The 19,849-nt window shown below is 43.7% G+C and overlaps 1 protein-coding gene across 1 annotated transcript in view; it reads right to left on the reverse strand.

The window, feature by feature from the left end:
* The window catches only part of LOC144499987 (dachshund homolog 1-like), a 370,810-nt gene that overhangs the window by 11,464 nt on the left and 339,497 nt on the right, over positions 1-19,849 (reverse strand). Inside the window, exons 10-12 of the mRNA XM_078222724.1 lie at positions 16,874-17,021; positions 16,486-16,629; positions 16,110-16,178 (exon numbers count right to left, since the gene is read on the reverse strand). Coding sequence (XP_078078850.1) covers positions 16,110-16,178; positions 16,486-16,629; positions 16,874-17,021 — 361 coding nt within the window. The remainder of the gene's footprint in view (positions 1-16,109; positions 16,179-16,485; positions 16,630-16,873; positions 17,022-19,849) is intronic.

The following is a 19,849-nucleotide window of genomic DNA, read 5'->3' on the forward strand; positions in this document are numbered from 1 at the left end:
GATAGACAAGATGGATGGGAGAAAGTTTGAGTGGAGTATTAACACTGCCACGTCTTTATTGGGCCAAATGGGCTTTCTCTATGCTCTTCTGTATAATTCTGTGTGTTGAGAAGAAAAGTTTACTTGCGTACATTCAGGCAGATACACGATGGTCTACAGTGGGCAATTTGAACAAGAACTATATAAGCCATCGTTAATCCATTACCAGAATTTTAGACCACCCCCTCCTAGTGGTTCTTGAGCCTGAAACTGCATGGACAGGATTCCCTCCGGGTCCCTGCCTGCCCCAACCTTGCAGTGATTTTGCATTGGGATGGGCAAGTTTACGTCGAGAAGTCCACCTTTGCCCCAAAGATGGCCCTTTAATGCCTGTTTAATAGCCACTTGCTGGTTGTTTCCTTAATATTGTTATGAGTTGTTTCCCTTAACAGGATTCTCACAGCGCCAGGGACCCAGGTTCGAGTCCAACCTCCGGTCACTGTCTGTGTCGAGTTTGCACGTTCTCCCCGTGTCTACGTGGGTTTCCTCTGGGTGCTTCAGTTTCCTCCCACAGTCCAAAGATGTGCGGGTTAGGTTGATTGGCCATGTGAAATTGACCCTGGTGTCAGGGGGATTAACAGAGTAAATGTGTGGGTTACGGGAATAGGACCTGGGTGGGATTGGGATCGGTACAGACTTGATGGGCCAAATGGCCTCCTTCTGTACTGTAGGGATTCTATGATTATGCCAATCAACATTCACTAAGAGCGTAAAATAGCAGTCGGGCTGTAGGATTCAGAGGGGACATGTTCCCTGCCAACTCTTCGGACAGTCCCCCCCCCCCCCCCCATGCCAATCCTAAGGATTCAAGCCCATACTTAGTAGAGGAACAAATCAGTCGTAGAATCCCTACAACACAGAGGGAGGCCATTTGACCCATCGAGTCTGCACCGACCACAATCCCACCCAGGCCTTATCTCCATAACCCCAAGTATATATCCTGCTAATCCCCCTGACGCTCCAGGGCAATTTAGCATGGCCAATCAACCTAACCCGCACATCTTTGGAGTGCGGGAGGAAACCAGAGCACCTGGAGGAAACACACGCGGAGACAGGGAGAACGTGCAGACTCCACACAGACAGTGACCCAAGTCGGGAATTGAACCCAGGTCCCTGACGCTGTGAGGCAGCAGTGCTAACCACTGTGCCACCATGCCATTCTTTAGTTAGCTCCTAGAATAGAGTTTTATAACTGAGGCCACACAATGCTTCCACAGTGTGTGACAATGAGATTATTTTGCAGTTACATTAATCACATCACATTCTGTTCACTAAACTTTCAAACACTTGCGGTTGGATTATAATGTGTGGTGGACAAGTGAATGGTGTGCATCCAAGTTATGCTCTGCTCAATAAAATGCCAACTGCAAAATACGTGTATGGCTTTTAATTAACTCGATCCAAATTTTCTGAAAGATGAATTAGTCTTACAGACTGCTGTAACTCTTATAATTGAGTAATTAGTGATTAATGGAAATATGCCCTCATTTATGCAACATAAAAATGAGGCTGTCATTTCAGGAACAATGTAAGCTGCTCAATGGACCCTACACACAATAGATACTTTTTACAAACCAAAGGTAGCTTTCATGACACACTTGTCCTACTATTACAAAACACCTGCAGGCCAGAACCTGTGATACTTGAGCTCAGCATTGTTCCTGTATTATAGCCCTTTATCTCATTGTCCTGCAATGTGCGGTGTAGCGTTGCACAATCTTCTGTTGCTGACGTGTCTTTTGAGAGCAGGGAAGGAGGTTGAAAACTAGCCAGGCAGAACAGTGACTAGGGCTGGGAGTCTAAGCCGCTACCGCAACACTCAGTCAGCGTGTTGGTGGCTTCGTCAGTGTGATCCCACTGTGGCGTTGGGAGATAACCATTGTTGTGAAGTTGCATATGTAAGGTTTTAACTGCCGTGTTTGAAAATGGAAATAGTGAAAAGAAATGCTAAGAACAAACAGAAGAAATCATATTGCATTGTCTCTTTAAAAAAACATGAGTCTCTCTGTGGATTTTAAAGTGCAGGAGCAGGCTGCAGAAGCAGGTCTTTGCAACATTTGTGTCAAAGCCTAGTAGTCAGTGTTCCAACCTAACCAAAACAGGCTTTTGATTTGGACCAATGAGTTTAAAGCAAGCACACAGAGGCACAGAACCAATGGAATTCAAATGTGACAGCCTCAAGCCATTCAGGTCACAGGAATACTGTGAGGTTATTCCAAGGATATAAACCCGGACAAGGGGGAATGACTGGCAGAGAATGTTTGCCACCTCTTAAGTCGGAAGGAGGAAACGGCGAGGCTCTCATGTAAATCCTACAGTTGCCTGTATATCTTCATAGAACACCATCAGAATAGAGAGAGATACCAACCCAGAAAGGGTTCCAGACATGAGCATCATTGAAAGAAAGGTCATATTTCCAAAGACACCTGTTTGTATCTTACTTGAGAGTGACTAAATTCTGTAATGTTGTATTCTGCTATTCCTGAATGAGTCTTGTAATATTCAAACAGCATTCTATTGGAGAGTTTATTCCGTTTGTTAATTGTTTTAATAAGGTTGTTACCAGTTTTAAAATAAAGACCTGTTAATTGTTCATGACAGAGAGTGTCAGATCCTGCTTTAATTTACCAAAACCAGTAGCATCCTATTACCTCACAAACACTTGTATAAGATTACGAGGCAAGGTATATTCCGTTGGGTGGTTCCAAAATTGCACAGAGGTAAAAATCACCTGTGCGTCGTAACACTATCTAAAGGTTACTACACTGGTGTGGCGTTGAGCTGCACTTAAACAAAGCAAGGTTTAAAATTGGAGCTATAACATATGTAGAAAAGTAAACTTTTCTTTTGGTGGTTTGGAAGCGTGCAGTGCGATGATATAATCATGCTGATCCATCAGACTATGGACTGTGGGTGGGATTTTCCAGCCCCGATGCAGCAGGTTTTCCAGTGGCAGAGGCAGCTCGCCATTGGCTGCTGGCGGGATCTTCCGGCCTCGCTGTAATGTCTACCCGCCCCGCCATCAGGGAAACCGCCACAGCGGTCATCCACGCCGGAATCAGAACATCCCGACGGCAGAAGGGACAGAAAATCCCACCCTGAGACAAAAAATGGTACAAGGCCTTCCCTGATCAGTCATTCTCTTTGCCAAGCTTCATTCTCACCATTATTTTAAATCATTCGCACGTCCTACTGAGTTGCTGAGCCCCCGTTAAATAAAATCCTGTCTCAGTCCCAAAGGCTAATCCAAACTAAACCAGCTCGCCAATCTGTTCTACCTCTTCCCATTGGCAGCAAAGAATCAGTGAATTTAATATTATGTCCATACCTCATCATGGGTCTTTCCTTTGTTCACTTGGCTACAGAGGCATTGCAAACTAAAACTATACAACCAAGATGGCACCGGAGCAAGGCAACTTCTTGCAAGCTGTGCCCAGCATACCTTATAATTTTATCTTTTACTCTCGCTCTATGCTTCTAAAACTTCATTCTAACTCTTTTAAACTCTCTAACAAAGCTATGACTGTAACACTACATTCTGCACTCTCTCCTTTCCTTCTCTATGAATGCTATGCTTTGTCTGTATAGCATGCAAGGAACGATACTTTTCACGGTATACTAAATATGTGACAATAATAAATCATAGAAAGAATCATAGAAACCCTACAGTGCAGAAGGAGGCCATTCGGCCCATTGAGTCTGCACCGACCACAATCCCACCCAAGCCCTACACCCACATATTTACCCGCTAATCCCACTAACCTACGCATCTCAGGACTCTAAGGGGCAATTTTTAACCTGGCCAATCAACCTAACCCGCACATCTTTGGACTCAAATCAAATCAAATCAGTGTCTGTTATTCCAGGTGTCTGGGATATGGCCATGGCCGCAAGTGGGAAGCAGAGGGTAAATGAAGAAAAGTCTAGCAATTATTGAGTAAGTTTACCAAATCCACACTCCCAAATCAGGAATGGCATGTCAAGGTTTCACTGTTGTCTTCTAACACGTATAAGTTTTGGTTTTAATTGAGCAAAGATTGAGGATCCTTCTTTTTTGATGGTTGTGAAATGTCCTTTGGCAGCCTCAATCCATTCCAAGTCAACATGCACTCCCTCTCCCATTACAAAACTGTCCATTATTTAGCATGAGTTGGCACGAAATTACGAACATGGATGTTTTGAATGCAGTATTGTAAAGGTGCAACCAAAGTGGATGGGAACTGGTGGACTGAAACATACTCAAGTGCATCTCCAAAGCAACTTACACCCCCGTCGGCGAAATCAGTTTTACAACCAGTGTGAATTTCCAGCGAGATCTTCCATTGGTGTCCACCATGACGAATTGGAAAACCCACTGGAGGCTGGCGTGAAACTGATTTGTATCCCACGCCAGAGCAGAGGGCAAAGGGATGTGAATGTAGCCTGGTCCATCACGCAAACCAGCCTCCCATTCATTGACTCCTTCTACACTTCCCGCTGCCTCAAAAAAGCAGCCAGCATAACTAAGGACCCCACACACCCCGGACATTCTCTCTTCCACCTTCTTCCATTGGGAAAACGATACAAAAATCTGAGATCGCGTACCAACCAACTCAAGAACAGTCTCTTCCCTGCTGCCATCAGACTTTTGAATGGATCTACCTTATATTAAGCTGATCTTTCTCTACACCCTAGCTGTGACTGTAACACTACATTCTGCACCCTCTCCTTTCCTTCTCCTCTATGTACTCTATGAACGCTAAGTTCTGTCCATATAGCATGCAAGAAACAATATTTTTAACTGTATTCCAATACACGTGACAATTATAACTCAAATCAAAAAGTCCAGGCCTGTCTGTCCTTAGTGGGGAAAAAAGATCTTCATTCCCCCAGTACAAAGGTTGAGTTTCACTCTGTTTTCAGTTAGAGACATCTAAAAATAATCTCTCTCCTTATAGTTTTCTCTTGCAATAGCAAGTTATTGTCACCTGTTTTCATCTTTATTCATGGTTCCCTTCAAAACTATTCACGGAATGTGAGATAAAGTGGGGTCAAAAGGAAACTTTGACCGCTAGCATGGGTTGTCGTCAGATCAGACTCACCTTTCAGGTTCAAAAACCCAGAATCAAAGTGTTAATTGTTTGGTAATTTGAACTGAAGATCAAGTACTCTACTCCCAGATCAAGATGATAGAGAGAACATTACTGTGCTGTAATTAAAAATGTATAATTCCCACTATTAGAGTCATGCTCTGGTTTTGATAGCGTCATACATCCTTATAAACTTATTAATAATCACATTGCCTCTGCCATATCGCAGATTTAGAGTCAGTTACTTTAGAAGCTGACCACCTTAACATTTTGGGCTAATTTGCCCAAATCCAATGCTGGAAATTATTATAGTCAGAGTTCTCGTTGATCTCTGGGATCACCCTACAGATTTCAATTTTACCAAAATGCTTGTCAAAATTTTTCGTCAGAATTTTTGTGCATCATTTTTCAGAAATGATGTGAGATGGAATTATTGAAATTTGGAAGTTAAAGGCAGAAATTAATTCTGGGAAAACAAAATCAGGCGATACACCTGTTGTCTTGAGTTTTCTGTTCTTTAAACAGGCCAATATTCCTGTTAAAATACTGACAGTGGAATGTTATACCAATATATTCAACACTTCATCGAAGCATAGTAACCTTACAGTGCAGAAGGAGGCCATTCGGCCTGTCGAGTCTGCACCAACAACAATTCCACCCAGGCCCTATCCCCAAAACCCCACATATTTACCCTGCTAATCCCTCAAACACACACAGCCCGGGACACTAAGGGTCAATTTAGCGTGGCCAATCAACCTAACCCGCACAGCTTTGGACTGTTATTACTGACAGTAGTTTTTAAACTTCAGTATGGGCTGTTTTGTTGATTTATCATTGCAGTTTTGGAAAATAAAGCTGTGCTTTGAATATTACTGTGTTCCTTTTTCGTTTGTGTGGTGAGGGTTGCTTCGGGGAATGCCTGGAATTAGCCATAAAGCTGCAGGTGAAGACACAGAACAAAGAGTTGTTGATCTTGAAGACCATTGCGGTTATTTTAAATGCATGTTGGAGGAGATAGTATGGAAGAACAACAGATAACAATGAGTACTGGTTAGGTGCATTGGCCATGCAAAAGTTTTCCCTCAGTTTACTCGAACAGGAGCCAGAGTGTAGTGACTAGGGGACTTTCACAGTAACGTCATTGCAATGTAGTGTAAGCCTACTTGTGGCACCAATAAATAAACTTAAAACTCCTCTCTCTTTTCTCCTTTATGATGCCTTTTAACACCTCCCTGTTTTTCAGCATTATCAATGTCTGTTCACATGTCTCAATGTCAAATTTGTTGTAAAATGCTCCTATGAAGCATATGGGATGCTTTATTTCTTTAAAAAGCGGCTGTATAAATGCAGCTTGTTCTTCTCTGGAAAGACCAGGGGAAACATAACAAACATTGTGCATGAAAATAGACCTAAGTGATTCGCTTTCCTATCATTCTCACACAACAACTTTTATTAAAGCACTAAGTGCTCATGGTTATCCAGTTGGCATTTCTATTCCACAGAGTAAATTGATTGAAAAATATCATAACCTGCAGATCGTGTTTTTTTTACACAGCCCACAGGAAAAGGGGCAAGTGTATTGGAGTTACAGTCTAAAGAGGAATATGGGTTAATATCGTCCCCCCCAAAGGTGAATGGTAGTCTATGCTGGAGAAAGGTGCTGAATCTATATTGCTCCCCAGTGCTAACATGGCAACAAATCATCATTAACATACATTAAGCTTTACCCATTGCTCCTTGTATTTGTTTCATAGAAATCATAGAAACCCTACAGTGCAGAAGGAGGCCATTCGGCCCATCGAGTCTGCACCGACCACAATCCCACCCAGGCCCTACCCCCACATATTTACCCGCTAATCCCACTAACCTACGCATCTCAGGACTCTAAGGGGCTATTTTTAACCTGGCCAATCAACCTAACCCGCACATCTTTGGACTGTGGGAGGAAACCGGAGCACCCGGAGGAAACCCACGCAGACACGAGGAGAATGTGCAAACTCCACACAGACAGTGACCCGAGCCGGGAATCGAACCCGGGACCCTGGAGCTGTGAAGCAGCAGTGCTAACCACTGTGCTACCGTGCCGCCCACAAAGGGAGAAAATGATCAGCATCAAATATCTCGCTGCACCCCAGAAAAGCAGAATCCACTCATTTGTAAATGTCATATCTTCCACAAGGTTAGCATTGTCAAAGCCCCAGCTTGAATCATCGTAGAGACCTCCTTCATGGAAGAGCTTAATACACTTTCAATAGCTTAAAATAGTCTACAGAGGCCAATTAAAAGGGATACTTGCCGTGTTCTAAGTTTTTAAAAAAAATTAATTATTTGTAATATGAATTGTAACGCCATTTAATTAGTCAAACCCAGCTCCAAGCTGCAGTTGGTCTCCGCTACCTTTCCCACCAATGCTTCATAATAAAGTTCAAGCTGTGTGTTATGCAACAGGGGAGGAATTTACTGGGGCCTGGGTAAATTTAGAAACAATGTGGATTAGGCAGAGAGAGAGAGAGGTGGGGGTGGAACAATGCTTTGTGGTCTATTAAGCATCCCCCACCAATATACGAGGGAACTCAGACGTGCAATATTCAGTTTAATAAAATAACTTTGAATTTTTGCTGCTCTCATGAAAAAAAAATTAAAACCGATCCAGGGCCATTGAACACTGTAAATATTCTTTAAAGAAAAGAATAAATATTCAATTAGGTGTTGAATAAAACAAAAAAAAATGGTTTTGGCCTCTTTCAGCATAAAATACCTTTGAAAGATTAATTAATACATGCACATTATGCAAATTAGACACATGCAAATATTTTATGAAGACAATTAAGGGAGGCATTAATTACTGCCTTTTTGCTTCAATGAGATTTGTTCTTTTCTCCCCTCTACGGTTTAACCCTTTAAGTGATGACTGCGTTTGTGACCAATGTACAGGGAACATTCCCCACATGAATGTTCAAAAAATAATAAACTATCGTCTCTGTTAAGATAGCATTAAAACGTATATACATTTATATAATATAGATCTATTCCAGGTGCTGTGGGGAAGATCAACAGAATTTTCTGACACAATGTACTGCCAGTAATTAAGAGCCTGGAAGTGAATTTGCACTCATTCTTGGAAATGATTCAACTTCTGCAAAAGCAATTAATTTGCTTTGCCTGTGCTAATATAGTGGAATTATAAAGCATGACACAAGACAAATAGAAATAATTAGTTCCCCAAAATGATGTTCTCATTAATGCAGTTTTAACAGTGCAAAAACATTATTGCACCGGGTCTGTGTGCTGTCCCCTGCCAGTGACCGTGATGAAGTGGTACACGTCTAAATTAAGAGTTCTTGTTGGCGGTGTCATTTTTTAAAAATACATTTCCAAAGGTTCTAGGTCACGGCTGTATAGAGTTTGCAAAATCGCCTGCAGCCCCGTGCCTCTGACAATGGGACAATACCCAGCAATTAACGCACACGGCACAGATGTAAATCCTTATCTAACGGCAACCTTTAAACTACTGAATATTGCCGTTTGCTTTTTATCCTTTCTGCTGATGCCCGCAATAAATTGCATCTTTTGTTTTTGTTCGATTACACAAGCCTAACAGGCAGTCAAGCACCAAAATGGCAGTGCCAAGATTAAAAGGAGGGAGGGCAAGGGAGTGTATGATGTTTGGTTCTTGTGCATTGTGTGGTAATCTGTAAAGGAGGGTTTGGACGTTTTATTAAAAGAAAACAATGGGAGGTTTATTGGTCTCAGTTTCAATTCAGACATAGTCACATGGGTTTATTTTATGCAGGAGGGCTTTTGGACTTCCAAGTATATGAAAACAGCAGCTTAGAAGCCTTAGACCATATATTAACAGTGCACAATGTAGCTTTAATTAACTAAAATAACCAAAACCCTGTTGCCTGATAAAAAATCCTATGTTACCACTTTCAAGCAAAACAAAAGAGAGGAATAAAAATCTAAGAGGAGTTACTATATGTGTGGTCAACTCCCATAAGAAGAGATTGCATGATTACATTTTATCCCACAGGCTCCTGTAAGTTTCTGGGTATGATTATTAATAGCAAACTCCCTCAAAAGAAACCTTACATCTTCAGATTGATACTTCTTTTAAAAAATGTGTGCGTTGACAAGTGTCTCATTTGTTTTGTAAACCATGTTAAAGCCAAGGCTGTAAATTTCTGTTTGCACTCAATTTACACTTAGACTCCAACCAAATTCTCATGTGGGAGTAGTGTGAGATTATTTGCTCCGAATCCCCAGCACTGAGTGAAATCTGTCAGCCCAGAGATCAGAACTGTGTTCCCAATACAAAGACATTAGCTCGGTGAGAATTTTTCCTCTTCTGAAAGAAAGAAAGTGCTTGCATTTACAGAACAGCTTTTGCAACATTCAGGCATCACTTTACAAATGGAATGCAGTCACTGTTGTAATGTAGGAAACATGGCAGCCAAGTTATGCACAGCAAGCTCCCACAAACAGCAATGTGATGATGACCTAGTGGTCTGTTTTCAGGAATTTGGTTGAGGGATAACCAAAAGAAGAAATGCAGGAAAATCTCAGCAGGCCTGGCAGCCTCTGTAAGGAGAGAAAACAGTTCTTTTCTCCCCTTACAGATGCTGCCAGGCCTGCTGAGATTTTCCAGCATTTTCTCTTTTGCTTTCAGATTCCAGCATCTGCAGTAATTTGCTTTTATATACATATTGGTTGAGGGATAAACATTTATCAAGAAAGATACCAATGGGGACCTCCCCTAGCCCGCTCTGCTTTGAATCGTGTCAGACTTTCTGATGACTACCGGAGGAGGTAGATGAATCATTTGACATTGCTCCCTCAGTACTGCATTTTAAAAAAAACGATAGACACGTCAAATGATTCAATGATGTGTAAAAAAAAACAAACAGAACAGTTCCAAACAGGCCTCCCCAAAAGCCTAATTAATATTTGGAAAAAGGGAAGGCTTCAAGGAAGGGTTGTGTCTGAGATTATGGCATTCACCGGGCCTGCTACAGGGCGCTCCATTGGCCCTCCCACCTGTTGCTGGAGGGCACATCCAAATGGCTATTTGGCACACAACTTGGTGCTAGAGCCAATGCAACGATGCTGCTGGGAAAGTAGCCATTATCACATTGACCCCGCCCCTGGCAATGTGCCTCGGAGGCACGAATGAGTAATAGAATTCCTACAGTGCAGAAGGAGGCCATTCGGCCCATTGTGCCTGCACCGACAACAATCCCACCCAGGCCCTATCCCCGTAACCCCACATATTTACCCTACTAATCCCCCCTGACACTAAGGAGAAATTTAGCATGGCCAATCAACCTAACCGCACATTTTTGGATTGTGGGAGGAAACCGGAGTACCCGGAGGAAACCCATTCAGACACGGGGCGAATGTGCAGACTCTACACAGACAGTGACCCAAGCTGGGAATTGAACCTGGATCCCTGGCACTGTGAGGCAGCAGTGCTAACCAGTGTGCCACCGTGCCATCCCAGAATGCATCAGAGAGCTAGTGCACCTCCATAGGGCCAGGAAGATTCTGTCCAGTGGTGGCACTTATCACTTGTCTGTCGGCGATCATGGGTTCAAACCTCACTTCAGAGGCTGGAGCGCACATAAGCTAGGTTTAACACCTCAATACAGTACTGACAGAGAAGAGAGTAAAGTTTATTTGCTCCAAATCAAGTTTGGTGAAGCAGTTAGTTAATGATATTTTTAGCGGTTATATTTGTTGGGATTAACCTATAGCTGTGACTCAAAGCAAAATAAAACCCTTCCAATCCAGGTTTAGTCATGAGCAACACCACTGGAGATCTAACTGTGTTTTGAAAATGATCTGGTAGTCTGCATATGATCTTAAAAATGGCTACAAATGAATAAGTACAAATGAAAAAGGCTTTGGGAGCAACTTTCAAATGGTCACATTCTGGAACACAGTTCGGAAGCATAGTGAGGTGGAATTTAAAGGGGTGCCCACCCAGGAGGAGGTGCCTGCAATAGGGAAGGGGATGGGAAGTTGGAGGAGGTGACTGTGATAGGGAGGGGAGCTGGGCAGAGGTGGTTACGGTGATAGGGAGTGGGTGGGGTGTTGGAGGAGGTAACTATGATAGAGAGAGGAGCTTGGGATAGCTGGTGGAGGTTACTGTGATAGGGATGGGGGGGGCGGGGTGCAGGGGATGGCAAGTTGGAGGAGGTGACTGTGACAGGAAAGAGTGAGGCTACAAAGAGCTTAGAAAAGAAGGATGAGAGTGTTAAAAAACGAACGTGTTGCCAGACCAGCAGCTCCTGTCAGTCAACAAGCACGGGGGTGATGGATGAATGGAATTTGTTCTCAGATGGAAAACAGGCCAAAGAGAACAGAGATTTGTGTTTATGTAGAATGCCCTAAATATGCCCCAAAGAGATTTACAAAGAATGAAATACTTTCAAAGTGTAGTCACTGTTATAATGTAGGAAAGGTAGCAGAGAATGTATGCACAGCAAGATCCCACAATCAGCAAGGTGATTATAACCAGGTAGCCTGAATATATATGTTAGTTGAATGGTAAACCTTGACCAGGACCACAGAGCTTTGGGTCAAGTGGGTGCATCCGAGGGAGCACTGGGGATAAATGAAAAGGCACGAAGGCTGGCACGGTGGCAGAGTGGTTAGCACTGCTGCCCCACAGCGCCATGGACCCAGGTTCAATTCCTGGCTTGGGTCTCTGTCTGTACGGAGTCTGTATGTTCTCCCCGTGTCTGCATGGATTTACTCTGGGATGCTCCGGTTTCCTCCCACCAGTCTGAAAGACGTGCTGGTTAGGTGCATTGGTCACACTAAATTCTCCCCCAGTGTGCCCGAACAGGCGCCAGTGTGGTGACTAGGGGATTTTTACAGTAACTTCATTGCAGTGTTAAGTAAGCATACCTGTGACGCCAATATATAAACTTAAACTTATTGTGAAAAATAAGTTTAAGCAGGGGCTAAGACGAGCGAAGCTACAACAGGTAGAAAGATAAATAGAGTGAGATCATAGAATCCCGACAGTGCAGAAAGAGGCCATTGGGCCCATCGAGTCTGCACCAACCACAATCCCACCCAGGCCTACCCCCATATCCACCCACTAATCCCTCTAACCTATGCATCCCAGGACACTAAGGGGCAATTTAGCATGGCCAATCAACCTAACCCGCACATCTTTGGACTGTGGGAGGAAACCAGAGCACCCGGAGGAAACCCACGCAGACACGAGGAGAACGTGCAAACTCCACACAGACAGTGACCCAAGCCGGGAATCGAACCCAGGTCGCTGGAGCTGTGAAGCAGCAGTGCTAACCACTGTGCTACCGTGCCGCCCATAGATAATGGAAAGAGATAGATAATGGAAAGCTCTGTGATGTCTGAGGGTGTGGGTGGAGGGGTGTTGTTTGGTCCAATTGAAAATCTACCCCTTTGACACAATTTAAAATGGATCACACCTTTATTAGATTGTGCCTGAAATAGTTGAGATAAATGGTGTATATCGAACTGCACCGACGCTTCGAACATAGCTAATCGAAAGCAAAAGAAGGAACTAGCCTAACTGCTGGCTGCCTCCAACTCAGTCACCGTGGATACAATGGTAATAAAAAGTGACATCATTGTCAGCCTGCAACAAAGCATTTCCACCTCAGCTTTGATTTATAGATGCCCCGGGGGTGGTATATAAAACACTTTGCACCTGCACTTTCCTTTCCTTGCCTCCTGGCATCAGTTACAGCTCATTACCATACTGATCTCACCTTCCCTTGAAAAGGTGACATTATAATACGAAGATTCTCTCCCCAATGAACATGAATGATGGGTAACAAATGGATCAAAGGTGTCAGAGTAAGTGGAGCTGAGATGACATTAAAGGAATACATTTGTGATAATGTTATCCTGGGAATGAAATAAAGTGACGATGGTCAAGTGGGGGGTGGGTGGAGGAAACGGGGAGAATCAGGCGGCGAATTTTCTTTAAACTAAAATGTAGACAGTTAGATTAATGCTTCTGACATGCAAAGTAGGGGCAGGGCCATGCAAAAGCAGCTTTTGCAGGCGAATTAAGTTTTTGAAGGTAAATATTTTATATTGTCACATGCCGGCTAATCTTTTCGAATCATTCCTTCTGACTCATTACAAAATTTCACCCTCAAACTGCCTGGTGGAGAAATATTTCCCTCTGCCCATTCCACCTTGATCACAGCTACGAGAATCTGCAAAATCAGTGCTATAATGTAGGGTATTAAAGAGGTGGGTGAATGCACCGCCACTGGGGTTAGGACAATTAATACTGGGCAACATTGGACTTGAGGAGTAGGCCACTCAGTCCCTCATGTCTGTTTCTGTGAACCAGAATGAGGCTGCCCTGTATCTCAACCCCATTCACCTGCCCTTCCTTTCTGACTTGATTTGATTTATTATTGTCACATGTATGAGTATACAGTGAAAAGTATTGTTTCTTGCGCACCATACAGACAAAGCATACCATTCATAGAGCAGGAAAGGAAACAGTGCAGGATGTGGTGTTACAGTCCTAGCTAGGGTGTAGAAAACGATCAACTTAATGCGAGTTAGGTCCATTCAAAAGTCTGTTCTTGGTACGTGTCCTCAGACGTTTGTATCTTTTTCCCGACGGAAGAAGGTGGATGACAGTATGTCTGGGATGCGTGGGGTCCTTAATTGTGCTGGCTGCTTTTCCGAGACAGCGGGAAGTGTAGACAGAGTCAATGGATGGGAGGCTGGTTTGAGTGATGGACTGGGCTTCGTTCATGACCCTTTGTAGTTCCTTGCGGTCTTGGGCAGAGCAGGAGCCATACCAAGCCGTGATACAACCAGAAAAAATGCTTTCTATGGTGCATCTGTAAAAGTTGGTGAGAGTCAACTGCAGTTCGGTTGGTGGCACTCTTATCTCCGAGTTACAAGGTTCCAGGTTCAAGTCCCACTCCAGGACTTGAACACAAAAATATTGGTGAACACTCCAAAGACTGTATTGTCAGAGGTATCAGCTTTTGGGTGAGATGTTAAAGTGAGCTTCTGTCTGCTCTCTCAGGTGAATCCTATTGCTTTACTTTAAAGAAGGGCAGCGGAATTATCCCCAGTGTCCTGGTCAATATTCATCCCTCAACCAAAACCACAAAAACAAATGATCTGGCCATTATCACGTCGCTGTTTGTGGGAGATTGCTGAGTGCAAATTTGTTACCCCATTCCTAGATTACAACAACACTTCAAAAGTACTTCCAGGAGGTCTGACAGCATCTGTGGAGAGAGAATAGAGCCAACATTTCGAGTCTGACGAAGGAGCATCCAGACTCAAAACGTTGGCTCTATTCTCTCTCCACAGATGCTGTTCAGACCTGCTGCGATTTTCCAGCATTTTCTGTTTTTGTTTCAGATTCCATTATCCACAGTATTTTGCTGTTATCTTCAAAGGTACTTTGTTGGCTGCAAAGCACACTGGGATGTCCTAGGATTGTGAAAGACCACTGGGCGGGTTTTCCGGCCCTTTCCGGCAAGCGGGATCTCCCGGTCACACCAAAGGTGATCCCCCCACCCCTGCATTGGGTTCCCTGGTGCCATGATGGGTGAGCCATGCAAAACGCTGTAGATATGGGTGGGACTGGAAGATCCTGTCAGTAGTCTTTGGCTTCAATGCCTCCGCTGCCAGAAAACATGCTACAGGGGTGCTGGAAAATCACGCCCATTATATTAATCAAAGTCCTTTTTTCTTTTCTTTGTTTCATCTCACTTGATCCCTGTACCTAAACAAAAATGTACCATTTGAGCCTGGAAAATTTCATGTTGCATCACTGGCAAAGAGAAAAGAGGAGGATGACTCACAGATCTGTCTTAATTAATGATTCGTCACAGGGATGGTATTTTTTCACAGAATCCATAGAATCCCGACACTGCAGAAGGAGGCCATTTGACCCATCGAGTATGCATCAACCACAATCCCACGGGTCCTAATCCCGTAACCCCATGTAATAGCCACTGCTAATCCCCTTGACACTAGGGTCAATTTAGCACAGCCAATCAACCTAACCTGCGCATCTTTGGACTGTGGGAGGAAACCGGAGCACCCGGAGGAAACCCACTCAGACATGGGGAGAGTGTGCAAACTCCACACAGACAATGACTCGAGGCTGGAATTAAACCCAGGTCCCTGGCGCTGTGAGGCAGCAGTTCTCCCCGTGTCTGGGTGGGTTTCCTTCGGGTGCTCCGGTTTCCTCCCACAGTCCAAAGATGTGCGGGTGAGGTTGATTGGGCATGCTAAATTGATCTTAGTGTCAGGGGAATTAGCAGGGCAAATATGTGGGGTTACAGGGATAGGGACTGGGTGGGATTGTGGTCAGTGTAGACTCGATGGGCCAAATGGCTCCTTCTGCACTGTAGGGATTTTATGATTCCAAGCCTCCAGGGGAAAAAAAAATCTAGCTGTGGAAACAGATAAAAGTCTGCCTTGTGCAGCACTAGATGTGAGAAGAGAAACAAAGCATATTACAACATATCCAGAACATCTTCAATATACATGTGCCAACTGCTCTTATGTTTCTGAAGCAAGGAATGATGAGGAAAGCATCAAGCCATGAGATAATGAGAGGTGATCACGCAGGCAAGGGAAGATAAAACATTCTGAGGCCTAATTCGCCAAATTACAATCAGATACCTTATTGCAGATACTTAGCGGGGTTTGACATGGATTCTGTGATCTGATTTCACCAAACAGGCAAAGTTTCACGTGGATCATCGCTAACTAAGTACACCCTTAATTCTAAAGAGAAATCAAAAGAGTCCAGCGCCTTTTAAAGGAAAGTTTTTTTTAGATCTGGATCAATGCGCAGACTGTGTGTAAACATTCAGACTAAGATCGACCTTGCCAAAGCTCATTTTAATGTGGCCCAGCTGGAACACTGCATGGTTGAATAACAATCTGAAGCTAAGCAAAATGTATAGCACATGAGGCAGATTTATAACCACGGCTGTCAAGTACCTTGTATTGTCCTTTCAGCATCTGTGCGTCCAGTGCTGCGGTCAGCTTCCATCTCTTGGGTCACCGAATCTAACAATGGGAAAGATCAGAGTACCGAGTTCACTTTTCAAACTGGCTGCTTGGGACAAAATATGCTTTTGTCAGTTATTCCACGTTGACATGTGGGACTAAGCAATTATTGTCATTATTTTGTTTTTGAAATCTCGGTGAATCATACCGCTTTGTTTCCCCCCGCTATCAACGCTTTCATCAGCCTGTTCCGCAATCTGAATACAAAGTGACTACGGCCTCTGTCAAAGTTTATTGTGCATTGATAAGTGACAAGAGCCCACACCATTTCATGAGATTCAATCACAGGTCATTTACATGCTCTTACCGTTCAGGACCCGAAGATTGTCTGCAGAGGCAGCTTGTTTTAACGCCTGCTCTGCTTGTTCTCGTCGCTTGCTTTCAAATTCAAGTGCTTCCTGTAATTTCCTCTTTGCCTTCTTTTCTTTCTTTAATCGTTTCTGAATTATTGCTGGAAAGAGGGATGCAGGGGTGTCAATCTATGTGTGGGAAGACCATGTTGTTTCACCTTGCATTGCCTTTCTCTCTCTCTCTGTCAGGCGAACATGCATGCCAGAATTTTACTACCTTGCCCGCCCGAGGCGCGTAAGATCCCACCCAAGGCCAATGGAGAATGCCCCTCTGCGAGCCTTGCCCGCCCCGATTCTGGGGCGGGGCGAGGCGGTAAAATTCCGGCCTGTCTTCTACTCACTTACCTCTGTTTTTCTGCTCCACAGCCAACTGCTTTTCCAAGCTTTCCCTCATCTCTCGCTCCCTGAACAATTCCATCTTTAACTCTGTCTTTTCATGTTGCACCTGCTTCTCCTGAGCTCGGGCATTGTCTATGGCAACCTTCAGGAGCCCCTGTTTAAATCAGAGAACAACACAACGCCATTAGCAAATCATTCAAAATGCTGGTGCCAGAAACCTAGGCTTAAGACAAGAAGTCTGAACGAATGTCTTTTTACACTGACAGCTTTTCGGAGTAGCAAGAGAAATTTATTCTGGCGGTTTTACTTTGCCTCTTGGTGGGTCTTGAATGATTGAATTGAATTCAATGTCAGTTTGCTTGTCCTGTTTTCAAAAGACTGCCAAATAATTTGTGAAGAGTTACACTTTTGAAGAATAAAGCTTTCCCCAGTTTTGCAATATTAGGCAACATGGGAAGTTAGGAAGCTCTGCATTGCTATTCCCTGGTTCTTTAATACATTTCCTGTCTGGTGGTGCATTCACAGCAGCCACTTAGCCACCTTTACACCATGTTCCAGCTTACTGTATTATATCAAATAAAATATCCCCAATATCCTCCCATTTGTTTTCCTCTTTGTCTCTTCAGAAAGCAGTTACTGATGTTTGGTATAGTTCCATGACTTCAAGTAACTCTAATTAACCAATCTTTATGTGTGAGATTAAAGAGTGAGTTTTATTGAAAGCCATATGGCAATGTTCAATAACTTTGCTGTTAAATTCAGTCTTCCTCTCACAATGTTTAGAAGTGAGGTGGAGATGTTGGCATTGGACTGGGGTGAGCACAGTAAGAAGTCTCACAACACCAGGTTAAAGTCCAACAGGTTTATTTGGAATCACGAGCTTTTGGAGCGCCGCTCCTTCATCAGGTGAGTGGGTGAAGGAGCAGCGCTCCGAAAGCTCGTGATTCCAAATAAACCTGTTGGACTTTAACCTGGCGTTGTGAGACTTCTTAATGTTTCGAAGTACATTCCCTGCCTGCCGGATAGTGAACAATGATAGTGGCTTCATTCCTCGGTTTCTCTATTCGGAAGACATTGAAGTCAATTACGTGCCTCCCAAACCCCATTTGCCGCCACTGTCGAGTGCAAATGGATAAACTCAGACCAAAAATTGAATTGGGCATCAACTTGATTGATAAGCCTCAGTGCCATTTTGTAAAGTGCGTTTTACCCACCGAGCCATATTTGAGTGGAGCACCATCCGTCACTTTGCCCTGCAAGTTGCAAGCTATCTTGACTTGGACACTAATAGATCCGTTGTCATCAGCACTGGGTGAATATCCTGGAGTCTGTTCACAGAATCATAAAATCCCTACAGTGCAGAAAGAGGCCATTCGGCCCATCAGGTCTGCACCGACCACCATCCCATATTCCCATAACCCCACATATTTATCCTGTTAATCCCCTTGACAATAGAGTTACTTTAGTATGGCCAATCAACCTAACATACACAATTTTGGACTGTGGGAGGGAACTGGAGCACCTGGAAGAAACCCACGCAGACACGGGGAAAATGTGCAAACTCCACACAGACAGTGACCCGAGGCCGGAATTAAACCCAGGTCCCTGGCGCTGTGAGGCAGCAGTGCTAACCACTGTGCCACTGTGCCACCCGTTATCCAACAACCTAGTGGGAGATATGGGAGTGGGGCTTCAAGGAGAAGGCCTTGCGCCAATGCTTCGTGCTAGGAGGGATGGGTAATTAATGATGGTCTTGTCATCAGCCCCCACATTCCACAAATTAAAGAAAAGTTGCTTTCTTTCAAAAGATTCAGTTTACAGCGAAGACAGCTAGAAAACTGTATCATTGAGTTAGACTAATGAAACAAGGACTGGGACACCATGGCCTGAATTCTCCAATCTTGCACGCCCCACTACCAGTGAGAACGGAAAATTTGGCGTTCAGGCAAATCTCCATTCATGGCAGCCGGATCGGATAAACCCAGCTATGGGCAAGGTCGGAGGGATTCCAGCTCTCATATCCAATATCCCCAGAGCACACTTGTACTTCGAGTCACCGAGCTTGGGGTAAAACAATCCTAGCAACCGACCAAATGTGTTTTACAGAGACTGTAATATAAGGGCTGATATTTTTTGGTCAACATTATATTTGAAAGTAGTCATGTTTCAGATAAAGTGTAACAAACCGATAGATGTACAGTTCCAATCATCGCTTCCAGTAGGTGGCACTTGCATCACATTACATTAATCTTGTACATGTCAAACACCAATAATAACACCTTTCCCATCAGGTAAACCAATTCTGAAAAGATTTTACACAAACACTGACTAGCTGTAGTGACGGAAAAGTTAATAAATGGTGGAAAAAATTACATTCCACTGAGCAAAGTTTGTGGTACAGATGTTGTAAATAACAAAGCAATAATGAACTGCAGAGAAGGTTAATGGGAGATTTAATAGAGGTATTAAAATTATGACAGGTTTTGATAGAGTAGATCGAGGGAGACTGTTCCCACTGGCTGGAAGATTAGTAACCAAGGAACACAGGTTTAAAATAGCTGACAAAGAACAAAAGGAGGGGAATTACTTTTGTAACGTAGTGAGTTGTAATCTGGAATGCAAGGCCTGAAAGAATGGTGGAAGCAGATTCAAAAGTAAGCGTGCAGATGCAGTAAATAAAGGCAAATGGTATGTTGGCCTTCATAGCGAGAGGATTCGAGCAGGAGCACGGACATCTTGATGAAATTATACAGTGAAGCCACACCTGGAATATCATGTGCAGTTTTGGTCTCCATATCTGACCAAGGATGTTCTTGCTCTCGGGGGAGTGCAGAGAAGGTTTACCAGGATGATTCATGGGATGGCAGGACTGGCGTACGAGGAAAGATTGAGTCGGTTATAATTGTATTTGCTGGAATTCAGAAGATGAGGGGGGAGTGTTATAGAATCCTATAAAATTCTAACAGGACGAGACAGGGTAGA

The sequence above is a fragment of the Mustelus asterias genome, chromosome 10 (assembly GCF_964213995.1).
Source record: "Mustelus asterias chromosome 10, sMusAst1.hap1.1, whole genome shotgun sequence".
NCBI lineage: Eukaryota > Metazoa > Chordata > Chondrichthyes > Carcharhiniformes > Triakidae > Mustelus > Mustelus asterias.